The sequence below is a fragment of the Taudactylus pleione genome, unplaced genomic scaffold (genome assembly GCF_031769625.1).
Source record: "Taudactylus pleione unplaced genomic scaffold, aTauple2 ptg000198l, whole genome shotgun sequence".
NCBI classification, from domain to species: Eukaryota; Metazoa; Chordata; class Amphibia; order Anura; family Myobatrachidae; genus Taudactylus; species Taudactylus pleione.
In genome coordinates this window covers 999,606-1,012,011 of record NW_028284600.1, presented here as the reverse complement: position 1 = coordinate 1,012,011, position 12,406 = coordinate 999,606, and the positions used below count along the sequence as shown (strand labels likewise).

The 12,406-nt window shown below is 46.2% G+C and overlaps 1 protein-coding gene across 2 annotated transcripts in view; it reads right to left on the bottom strand.

Annotated features, from left to right (window-relative positions):
- The window catches only part of MGMT (O-6-methylguanine-DNA methyltransferase), a 471,419-nt gene that overhangs the window by 51,953 nt on the left and 407,060 nt on the right, over positions 1 to 12,406 (bottom strand). For both annotated transcript variants that reach the window (XM_088476947.1, XM_088476948.1), the window contains one exon: positions 6,341 to 6,480. In XM_088476947.1, coding sequence (XP_088333073.1) covers positions 6,341 to 6,480 — 140 coding nt within the window. The remainder of the gene's footprint in view (positions 1 to 6,340; positions 6,481 to 12,406) is intronic.

Genomic DNA, 12,406 nt, shown 5'->3' with positions numbered 1-12,406 from the left:
ACTAGAAATGGTTTCTGGTATGGGATGGGACTGGTCATTGTAGTTGTTTATAGCTCTTTCACATAACAATTTTTCATATATTTTATTGACTATTTAAAGCACAAACACATTAGGCACACCTTACTTACAGAGGCTATCATCATGTGTCTTTTCTCCATTGCAATGCGCTGGTGGAGAAACTGGGCCATTTAATTGTGTCTGCCCCCCAGCCCAAAAGTTGCCAGCCAGCCCCTGCTCCAATAGTCTCACACATTTCCAGAGGTTCTCAAAGACCCCCCCTTGGAGTCTAGCTCATTTTCCCGGTACCCACTAACTTCCCTATTGAAGTTTGAAGGACACAAGAGCATTGTGTAACAGTATTGAGGGCCATGATGACCGCTCGCATCTCCCAGGGGGGATCCTTAAATTAAATAAGTGCGTGATTATAATCCACTAATATAAGCAGGATGACCAGTGGCCAGGATTATCAAAATCTGCCACTGAAATATATTCCTGTCCAGAGATTGTCACTAATTATCAAGTACCACAACAAGTACCACAACCATGCTTTAGGATTTCTGTCTGTGGAAACAGGTGAGACAATTACTGACCCAGCAACAGATTTAGGGGTCTATTTACTAAGCAGTGTTAGGAGACAGAGTGAAAAGTGATAAGGTGCCAGCCAATCAGCTCCCAACTGTCATCTCACAGGCTGTGTTTGAAAAATGACAGTTAGGAGCTGATTGGCTGGCACCTTATCACTTTTCACTATGTCTCCTAACACTGCTTAGTAAATAGACCCCTTAGTAACCTGTGCAGATTTATAAAATGTGCAAAGAGAGCTTTTCCTTTCATTTCAATGGAGTGTCTACATGGTATGCATCTGATGCTTACATTACCGTCGCCAGAATATCGATGCCGGTAGTAGCGTTTAGGGGTTAGGCACTAGGGGGAGGGTTATACACTAAGGGGGGAGGGTTAGGTTTAGGGTGTTGGGAGGGGGAGGTTAGGTTCAGGCACTAGGGAGAGAAGGTTAGTGTAGGCACAAATAATGTCGGTATGTTAACCCTGTCGGGATTCCGGTGTCAGTATTTCATACTGATTCCGTGTACATGTAACGCACACACTGGAAATATCATTCGAATGAATGGGCCCTTGAAATGAATGGGCAAAAGCTCCATTCTAAAGCATTTGCAAATGCAAACATGTCAAGCATGTGAACCGCACGCACATCAGATGCATGCACTATTGTACAGCATTTGATTTTCACATGTGATTTGCATTTAAGTGTTTCATGTAAATGTAACACGCCACTTGCCAACAAGTCTTATAAAGCAACGCTAACTGTAAATAATGCCAGTGCTGGATTGTGATTTAGACTAGCTGTATAAAGTACTGCATGCTATTGTATCACTCCACAACAGATGTTTTACGATCCAACAATAATTAAAGCAAATGACAAATAGTAAAATATAGAAGTGTATCTGGTTTCCACCTAAGCAGTATGCAACATTGTCCTTCCTCTGAGTTTTTATTTAACACAATATTTACAGCATTCATATCTCTCTTTAATGAAACAAATGTTAATAACCGTGTTGTGTTGCCCTTGCTGTCAGTCCCAGCTCTCACAGGCTCTGACACTTTTATTTTAATCCTTTGTTAAACCCCGTGCACTTTTCCTGTAGGAACATATGCATGGCTCCTTTGTGCACCAAGTATGGCAGATCTCCAATGTCTATATCCTTCTCCCCTGGATGCTGCCCACTGGTCTTAGTTTTTCCCACTCTGGTTATGTGGGTCAGCTGAATGCCAACATTCCTCTCTGAGTCACTAATGTAAAATGGACATTATATCCATTAAATCAGCCTTATGTTGCCACCCATGTGTGGCCAAGTTTGCTGTTGTTGAGAAATCAGAGCGGGGCTAAAAAAAAATAAAAAAAAATGGTGAAATGTGTGAGTGAAACCTGTCAACAATTAAAGATAATTGAGCGGGAACGAGAGTTGGGCTTGCTGGGGTGGCAGGAAGAGACATGATACAGGCACAATAAGGAGAATAACTGTCCTGAGTCAGCTACAAAAGGGTTAATTAAATGTCTAACTTCCCTATCATCCGAAAATTGATATCTGCTAAATTAAATATATATATATATATATATATACTGTATATATATATATATATATATATATATTTATTTATTTGAACGGTCCCCACTGCACACCAAGAGTCCCTTTAGCCCATTCATTTCCCTGCCTGCATCTTCAAATGTCATCCTAAAAAATGTTTTAAAGTTTCTACAGTGAGGGCTCTTTCCCATAGTAGTTAGCACTATGCACCATTCTAACTCGCTGATACATGCTCCTTCCTCCCCATCTATCCCATCTGTTGCACACCTGTTTGTCTGCCCCTCCCTTTTAGAATGTAAGCTCTTACGAGCAGGGCCCTCTACACTCTTGTGCTTCTCCCTACTTTAGTTTCATCTACTTCTTACTCCCCACTAGGGCACCGAACACTTGGTTGCTTATGCTCTGTTGCTTATCTGGGTGTTATGGTCGCTAATGTAGCATATATATATATTATCCATGTTCTGGTCCTGTATTGTATTGTTCTGTAAGTCGTTTGTCTACAATTTGTTTATGTACTTTGTAAGGCGCTGCGGAACACTTGTGGCGCCATATAAATAAATGATAATAATAATAATAATAATAATAATAATAATGCACCACAAGTTGTCTTAAGGTAAATTTATCTTTTCTTTGCAACCTCATTTGGGGCCTGATTCTGAGTTGGATGCCAAGTGACTGTTAATGCAGCGGAAGCCGGATTTACTACCTGATGCTAATGCGAGATCCCTTACCAGTTAATGCTAGAATCGATGCATCTTCAAGCGGGAAGCCATGCCGGCCGCTGATTATACGCTGACCTAGCATGGAGCTGGCGCAAGTATCGGCTAGGTGCAAGAGATGAGATCCATCAGAGACAGGCTTTCCTTCTCCGTATGCACGACTCGCACGGAACCTTAGCTACACACCGGTGACACTGCCATGAGACACATCTCTTGCAAACCATTGTAGAAGGCATAGAACTACACGTGCAGGGCTTTTGTGTGTGTCACGTAATGCAGTACATATCAATATATCAATAAGCAGCGCTGTGACTAGAGCTTATTGCAGGGAAGGGGTGCACCGCGGCTGAGGAGTAAGTGAAGAATCTGTGCTATCTTGTGACAGATCTCAGATACGTTTAGCTGTGAACAGCTCAGGGTATCTGAGTTAATGGCATTGTGCCACAGTGTGCGATTTACTGCAATAATCTGCTTCATCTGTACATTTTTCACATGTATCTAAACAAGTCAAATTGGAGAAAAAAAAAATAAATTACCCACGAATCAGAATTCATTGGATTTACCTCACAGGCAATTTGGCAAAACAGATACATTTGTAAACTGATGCAATTTCATCCACAAAGAGGAAAACAAGTATAAATATGTTGCAAGCTTATAACAGAAACCATCAATATTGGGTCCATGGAACGGCTGCTGAACATTTTACAGGAAAGCCTATTGCTGTTCAGAAAATAGAAAAAGTCTCTGGTACACTGATTGGAGGGTGTTCTTGAAAACTTTGTGTAATTTTTGCACAAAGTCTATTTCACCTACAGGGAGCTATTTACTAAGCAGTGTTAGGAGAAGTGAAACGTGATAAGGTGCCAGCCAATCAGCTCCTAACTGTCATTTTTCAAACACAGCCTGTGAGATGGCAGTTAGGAGCTGATTGGCTGGCACCTTCTCACTTTTTACTCTTCACTTTTCACTTCTCCTAACACTGCTTAGTAAATAGACCCCACAATCATGTACGCCTTGTCTTACGGAGCAACACAATGACGTACGCCTTATCGTACGGAGCAACACAATCATGTACGCCCCGTCATATGGAGCAACACAATCATGTACGCCTTGTCATACAGAGCAGCACAATCATGTACACCGGGTCATATGATTCCTAACAATGCTGAATATTAAAAGATCACCTACCGTGAATAATAGGAAGTCTGAGAACATGGACATGGAAAATCAGGAACAAATAAAAAAAGTAGCAAATAATATATAAAAAGGAACAATTTGCACCTTGGTATAACCATATTGCACTGCATGTGCTGAGCTTTATAGTTGGGAAGGTGAGTGTGTCCTAGCTCACACCTGGCCAACTTGTGGCTCTCCAGCTGCTGTGAAACTACAAATCCCAGCATGCCCTGCCACAGGTTTAGCTGTCCCTAATAGCATAATTGTGACAGGGCATGCTGGGATTTGTAGTTTCACAGCAGCTGGAGAGCCACTGGTTGGCCAGGCCTGTCCTAGCTTAATTCTAAATTTCAGAGTAAAAACAAAGCTGCCCAGTATTTGTTCGCTACTTTACGTGCAAAAGCAGACAGCATTTTCCATCTTGCATTTTATAACGGTTTGTTTCATGAGGCAAACTTCTGCTTTCTGGCTACTTTTTTAATTTGACCCTAACTCTGAATAAATCCTAAAATGGTGAGATCGCTCTTTGTCATATTAAAAGGCATAAAAGGAATCCAAAGTGATCATGTATTTAGCAAATATTGCAGGAAGAAAAGACAATAAACTGAAGTCATCTGAAAATAGGTGTAGTCTTTAGTATTTATATGGCTGAGCCATAATACTTCTCATGAAACTACATGACTTGTGAAACTTTTTGAATCACCTTCTCAATCGGTTGAACAGGCAATTTTAAGGAGTTTTTCATTTTACCTCCTTCAGTGCTAAGACGAGTGGTACTTATCCTCCACACATATATTTTGTATCTTTAAAGCAATAAGGACAAGTTCCACTTGACCTTAGCACTCATGGGGTTTAAACATCTAAAAACAAAAGTCATCATTCATGTAATAAAGAAACAGTGAGTTTGCTATGATGGCACTGCACTTTGGTGCTACACTGCAAAAATCTCTGAAGAAACAGGAAAGAGTAAGGCTAAAGTGCCCGACCTCCCCATTCTGGCCCATACAGACAATGGAGCACCCTTGTTTGAATAAGGAAAGTTCAGCCTTTCAAATGTTTTAGCTCCTTAGAAGTAGATGACTGTTGAGCATGTGTGATCACCAGACAATAACACCCTACTTTATGGAAAACATCAAAAAATCCTGGGATGGGGTATCATCCCGCCCATCCTGGCTTGAATAAGCTAAAGATGTCACCCTCATTTAAAAGAGGAAGTCATTACTTTCAAATAATATGTCCCCTTAATACCAAGAAATAACACTATACCACCACAAAAAAGATCCAGTAGCCAGGTAATGGGTGGGGGGATTGTAATACCCAGATGTCACCTATCTGGCTCCAAGATAGTTCCCTCTTTTAAATAATGTGCCCCTTTAGTAGTTATTGTCTGGTGATCATGAGCCAATAACACCTTGCACTACAGAAATTGGTAAGCTTTCCAGGGATGGGGATGTTATTATGCCCAGATCGCCCCCATCTAGGAGTAAATGAACTCAGAAGCTTCTTAATGCAGTAGATAGTCCTAGTTTTCAAAATGGTACACCAAGTTGGGCTGATATATTATTGCTACACATACATGCAAACATATTTGTATAAAGACAGCAAAACAAATCAGAAAAAAATATATATTATAATCTTAATGTGCAGATTGTATTATTGTAAAACATTAAAGATATATCACAATATATTGTTATTTAATATGTAAACCTAAGTGTAGAATCCTGGTTTTTGCTGGTTAAGACAGATGAACTGATGCCATAGCAAAAACCACAAGGTATTTCTTGCAGATTTATTTTGCCATGTCAGGAGGTATAAGCATACTCAGTGTCGGACTGGAGCATGAAGGACCCGCTGGGAGAATGACGTGGTAGGGGTCCATGATTTGGGGTGTGGTCATCTCCTACAGAGGATGAGGCCAGCCCCTGCAGAGACTTGAATTGACTTTAGAGACCATGTAACTGACCCATAGAGTAACAATGTGTAATTCAAGTGCACAGTGTGGAACCTGACATTAGAGCAAGTGGGACCCACCGGGGATTTCCCCAGTACCCCAGTGGGCCAGTCCAGCCCTCAGCAAACTTATAGTACAGTCTCAAAACTTTCGGTACATCTGCATGGATACTGCATAAACCAGTGACTGATACTGATGCTGAAATGTGATAAAACAGAAAGAGTGCCAAAATAGGCTCAGCACAGGTGTGGGTAAATGACCAGTATAATTCACTATTAATATCTCCAAGAAAGTAGTTATCTTCTAGGATTATACAGTAATACAAGTGCAGAGGTAATAATTTATAAGGTGAAATAGCTCAAGCTATCCGAATCGTGGATCTCTCTTACCGGATTACTCCTCATGGCTCCTCCCACTGCCCTGGCCGCTTTCACATTCCCGACGGCTTCAGCCAGCTCCTTATAGGTGATTGTTTGTCCCATTTTCACGTCCTTCAGCAAAGCCAACAGCACGGTTTTGTTGAACGAGTCTGACAGGAGGAAACGGTTGTACATGTAAGTGATAAAACGGAGTAAGATTCACATCTAGGAAGCATTTATTGTAAAAACAAAAGAGAAAAGAACTCTTATTGGCGGAGGGCACTCTTAGATCAAATTGTATCGTTATTATTAAAACTTAACTAGCATTAAATTCTTTTACCAATAAATGACATACAACAATACAAACATCAACCAATTTATGTGTGTTGCTTGTATTGTTGTATGTCATTTTTTGGTAAAACATATGAATAAAAGTTAAATTTTAATAATAATGATTACAATTTGAGTTATTTTCTCTTTCACTTTATAAAAAATGTGTATTTACTCTTTGGGAAGCACAATCACGTTCCCCTTAACATTGGTGTCAGGAAGAGCTCTTGACAGTTCCATATAATCCAAAACCTTCAAATAATCTTGCATTTAGGCATTTTTAAGATCAAACCAAAGCAGCTTTATAATATGAGATATGGTAAGAACTTACCCTTGTTATCTCTATTTCTACGAAGTCCATAGGGTTCCACAGGATACCTTGGGGTATAGGTGTGACGTCAGTCGCAGGGCACCAAAGAGTTAAGCTTTCAGCCTCCCAGGATGCACTAGGTCCCCCTCCTATACCCCGCCCCAGAGCCAAGGCACCTCAGTTAGTTACCAAGCCATAGGCCGGAGGAGGAGAAGGAAGAGAGAGAACAAAGATCTGGACACATACAAGAATCACATTCTCACCAGAGGGAGACGGAAAACCGGTGACCAGAGCAAAGCCCATCTGCAGCACAGGTGCGACAGGGCGGGAGTCCTGTGGAACCCTATGGACTTCATAGAAATAGAGATAACAAGGGTAAGTTCTTACCATATCTCATATTTTCTACTTCAGGGTCCATAGGGTATCCACAGGATACCTTGGGGATGTCCCAAAGCAGTATCCTTCAAGGGTGGGGACGCTCCTGTGCAGAAAGGAGAATCCGCCGCCCGAAGGAAGCATCCTGAGAGGCGAAGGTGTCAAACCTGTAATACCTCACGAAGGTATGGACAGAGGACCACGTAGCAGCCTTGCAGATCTGGACTGCAGAGGCACCACGTCGAGCTGCCCACGAAGGACCCACAGACCTAGTGGAATGAGCCTTCAGAGAAGGAGGAACCGGTAGGCCTTCATGAAGATAAGCTTCAGAAATAGCCATACGGATCCAGGCTGCCAAAGTTTGCTTTGAAGCAGGCCAACCCTTTTTTCGGAAGCCATAGAGGACAAACAAAGCGTCCGACTTCCTAAACGAAGAAGTGCGGTCAACATAAGTCCTTAAGGCCCGCACAACATCCAAAGAGGCCTCACCCACGGAAAGACCCGGTGAGTTAAAGGCCGGAACAACGATTTCCTCGTTAACATGAAACTGGGAAACAACTTTGGGAAGAAACTCGGGCCGAGTGCGGAGTACTGCCCTGTTCCCATGAAAAACCAAGAAAGGGGGTCTACAAGAAAGAGCCCCTAACTCAGAAACACGTCTGGCCGAAGCAATAGCCAGAAGGAAAACAGTCTTAGCTGTTAGCCATTTAAGATCCACTGATCCCAGTGGTTCAAACGGCGGTCCTTGGAGAGCCCTCAGGACCACAGCCAAATCACAAGGCGCCACAGGTGGAACAAAGGGCGGCTGAATGCGGACAACACCTTGCATAAAGGTGCACACATCCGGGATTGTAGCAATCCTACGGTGAAACCAGACAGATAGGGCCGAAACCTGTACCTTCAAAGAAGCAAGGCGAAGCCCATGATCTAGTCCCGCTTGCAGGAAGGCGAGAATCCGAGACAGACGAAACTCTCGTGGTGCATAACCTCTCGGTCGACACCACTGGAAGAACGTATGCCACACGCGATGGTATATCCTCGCGGAAGACGGTTTCCGAGCTCGCAACATGGTACGCACCACAGAGCTGGAAATCCCCCGGGACCTCAGCATGGCCGTCTCAACAGCCACGCCGTCAAAGACAGCCGAGTCAGGTCCGGGTGACGACAAGGACCCTGAGACAGGAGGTCCGGTCGTAGCGGCAACCGCAGAGGACTGTCCACGGACAGACCCTGAAGGTCTGAGAACCAGTGCCGTCTGGGCCACGCGGGAGCTATCAACAGGAGCGTCCCTCCTTCCTGTTTGAATTTCCGGATTACCCGTGGAAGAAGGGAGACCGGAGGGAACAGGTATGTGAACCGGAACGTCCACCGGACGGACAGAGCATCCACCAGAGACGCCCCTTCGTCTCTTGTGCGAGACCCGTACACCGGCAACTTGTTGTTGTGCCGGGACGCCATGAGGTCGATCTCTGGAAGACCCCATCTGTCCACCAGTAGTTGAAAAACGTCCGGGTGCAGGGACCATTCCCCCGGATGAACGTCCTGGCGACTTAGAAAGTCCGCCTCCCAATTGAGCACTCCCGGGATGAAGACCGCTGATAGGGCCGGAAGATTGCGCTCCGCCCAAACCAGGATCCGAGACACCTCTACGAGAGCCGCCCGGCTTCGGGTTCCTCCTTGCCTGTTTATGTAGGCCACGGTGGTAGCGTTGTCCGACTGGACCTGTACCAGGTGACCATGGAGAAACCGATGTGCCTTCTGGAGAGCATTGAAGACCGCACGGAGTTCCAAGATATTGATTGGAAGCTCCGCTTCTGTCGGCGTCCACCTGCCCTGGAACAGATGTGGACCCGAAATTGCTCCCCAGCCCCGAAGACTGGCGTCCGTCAACAGGACCCAATTTGGAACCCAGAACGAACGTCCCTCGCTGAGGTGGGACGTCTGTAACCACCAAGCAAGGGACAGACGAACCTCCGGGGTGAACACAATCGTCTGGGACTTCAGAGACTGAGGCAGCCCATTCCACTTGGCCAGGATCAGGTGCTGCAGAGGTCTGGAGTGAAACTGGGCATATTCCACCATGTCGAACACCGACACCATGGAGCCCAGTAACCTCATCGCCGAGTGTAGAGACACCCGGCGGCTGTGCAGACAACTGCGCACCCTTGACTGTAAAGCAGAGATCTTTTCCTCCGTCACGAAGATCTTTTGCTGTCCCGAGTCCAATAAGGCTCCAAGATGCAGAATCCTCCGAGACGGGATTAGAGTGGACTTCTGCCAGTTGATTAGCCAGCCGTGCCGTTGCAGCAGGGCAATGGTCAGGTCCAAGTGGCGTAACAGGAGCTCTGGATATCCCGCCACCAATAACAGGTCGTCCAAGTACGGCAACATGCGGATTCCCTGCAGCCGCAGAGAAGCCGCCATCACCTTGGTGAAAACACGTGGTGCTGTCGCCAGGCCAAAAGGTAACGCCCGAAACTGGAAGTGGTCGCTGCGGATTGCAAACCTGAGGAACTGTTTATGGCGCAAAAGAATAGGGACATGCAGGTAAGCGTCCTGTATGTCCAATGACACCATGTAGTCCCCAGGTTCCAGCGCCAGAATGATGGACCGTAAGGTCTCCATCCGAAACTTCGGTACCCGCAAAGACTTGTTGAGTGCTTTGAGGTTGAGAATCGGACGAAAGGACCCATTGGGTTTCTGTACCAAAAAAAGATTTGGAGTAGAAACCCTGGCCCCTCTGGGAGAATGGAACAGGCACTATAACTCCAGCCTGGAGCATAGTGTGCAATACCTTCCGCAGCTCCGTAGCCTTGTTCCTGGTAGGACACAGCGCTGCATACACAGACCTGACCACAGCGGAGAGGTATGCGGGGGGACCAAGACCACGATGCTTCCAATGCAGGCTTCCAGCAGCGTTCACCATGCTTCTTAAAAGATGGCCGCCGAGGAGCAGAGAGAAGGCTGGCCTGGGGGAGGAGCGCTGACACAGGGTCAGTCAGCACAGTGCAGAGAGGGCTGTGTGCAGCGGTGGAGGCGCCGGCTGTGAGACAGGGAAGGCGCGCTCCCCTGGCATGCATTTAACCCCTGGGACGCCGCAGCGCTACCGCTCTGCTGCGGTCCGCTGTCCCAGGGGGTAGTGGAAGCGCAGGTTGGTCGCCTGGCTCCACGCTGCAGCCAGTCCCCAGGGAGCCCCCCTGCCTGGGGACTTAGGACCATGTGCTCAGCGGGGACCCACCGCGGGACCCCGCTGCTTACCTCTGTCCCCCTTGAATCCGGCCATGGTCTGGAACTTCTAGGGTCACCGCTAGCTGTGACCCCAGATGCCCACCAGCATCCCCGGATCAGTACCGGTGTTCTGGTACCGGCGGGGTGTAGGGAAGACAGCATGGACGTCAGGACTGACTGTCCATGCTGTTCATCCAGATGTGCAGCCACAGCTGCATGAAGAAAAAGCTTCAGGGGCTCTTCTAGCCCCCACTCCAACAGGTGCACCCGACTCCGGCCGGGCACCAAACTAAAATGAGGTGCCTTGGATCGGGGGCGGGGTATAGGAGGGGGACCTAGTGCATCCTGGGAGGCTGAAAGCTTAACTCTTTGGTGCCCTGCGACTGACGTCACACCTATAGCCCAAGGTATCCTGTGGATACCCTATGGACCCTGAAGTAGAAATGACTTCTATATGTTACTGTAAATATTTCAGTGGCAGATGGGGGCTGGCCAGCTTGTTTGATTCCCTCCCATGAGTAGTTTATATGTGCACGTTTAGTTACATCTCCCTGTATTTAAAACACACATTTCTCTGCATACAATACCCGGTACTCAAACTCTCAACCTCATGTACTACTGCCAGATACCTAACACGTGCATAGGAAGCCTTGTAATTCTAGCTAGACCCATCAATCATAACATTAAAACCATTTGCCTAATACTGTGTAGGTCCCGCTCATGCTGCCAAAACATCTCTGGTCCGTCAAGGCATGAACTCCACAAGGCCTTTGAAGGTGTCCTTTGGTATCTGGCACCAAGATGTTAACAGCAGATCTTCTAAATCCTGTAAGTTGCGAGGTGGGGCCTCCGTGGTTCGGACTTGTATGTCTAGCACATCCCACAGATGCTCGATCGGAATGAGAACTGGGGAATTTGGAGGCCATGTTCCTCAAACCATTCCTGAACAATTTTTGCAGTGTGGGCAGGGCCAAGTGCACCCCTTTATGGCAACGTTATTCGCTGATAGCAGTGGCCTCTTTTAGCAGGATAAAAGAGGCCACTGCCATCAGCGAATAACGTTGCCATAAAGGGGTGCACTTGGTCTTCAACAATGTTTAGGTGGGCGGTACGTGTCAGAGTAACATCAGCATTAATGCCAGGACACAAGGTTTCCCAGGAGAACATTGCCCAGAGCATCACACTGCCTCTGCTGGCTTGCCTTCTTACCAAAGTGCATTCTGGTGTCATCTCTTCCCCAGGTAAACAACGCACCCGGCCGTCCACATGAATAAAACGTGATTCATCAGACTAGGGCCACCTTCAAATTGCTTCATGGACCAGTTCTGATGCTCACATGCCCATTGTAAGCGTGCTGACTGGTCTGGGGCTATGTAACCAGCTGCGATGCACTATGTGTTCTGACACCTGCCATTTTGTAAACGCTCTGCCCCAGCCATCTAGCCATCACAATGTGGCCCTTGTCGAAGTCGCTCAGATGCCCATTTTTCCTGCTTCCAACACATCAACTTCAAGAACTGAGTGTTCACTTGCTGCCTAATATATCTCACCCATTGACTGGTGCCATTGTAATGAGATAATCAATGTTATTCATCGGTCAGAGGTTTAATATTATGGCTGATGGATGTATATGAATCTACAGATGTGTCCACGCTCATCTTTGACGCCGCTGCGACTTGCCGCGGTACGTATGCGAATGGGCGCGTGCATCTTGTTATAAAGGCAGGTATCCTCTACCGGATTAAAAAGAGCGATTACACGATAACGACATTGTTATCGTTCAATCGCTCGTTAATCAGGCACAAATTGGGCATGTAAATGTCGGAAACGACAAGTGCTGCGCGCTGCCGCTG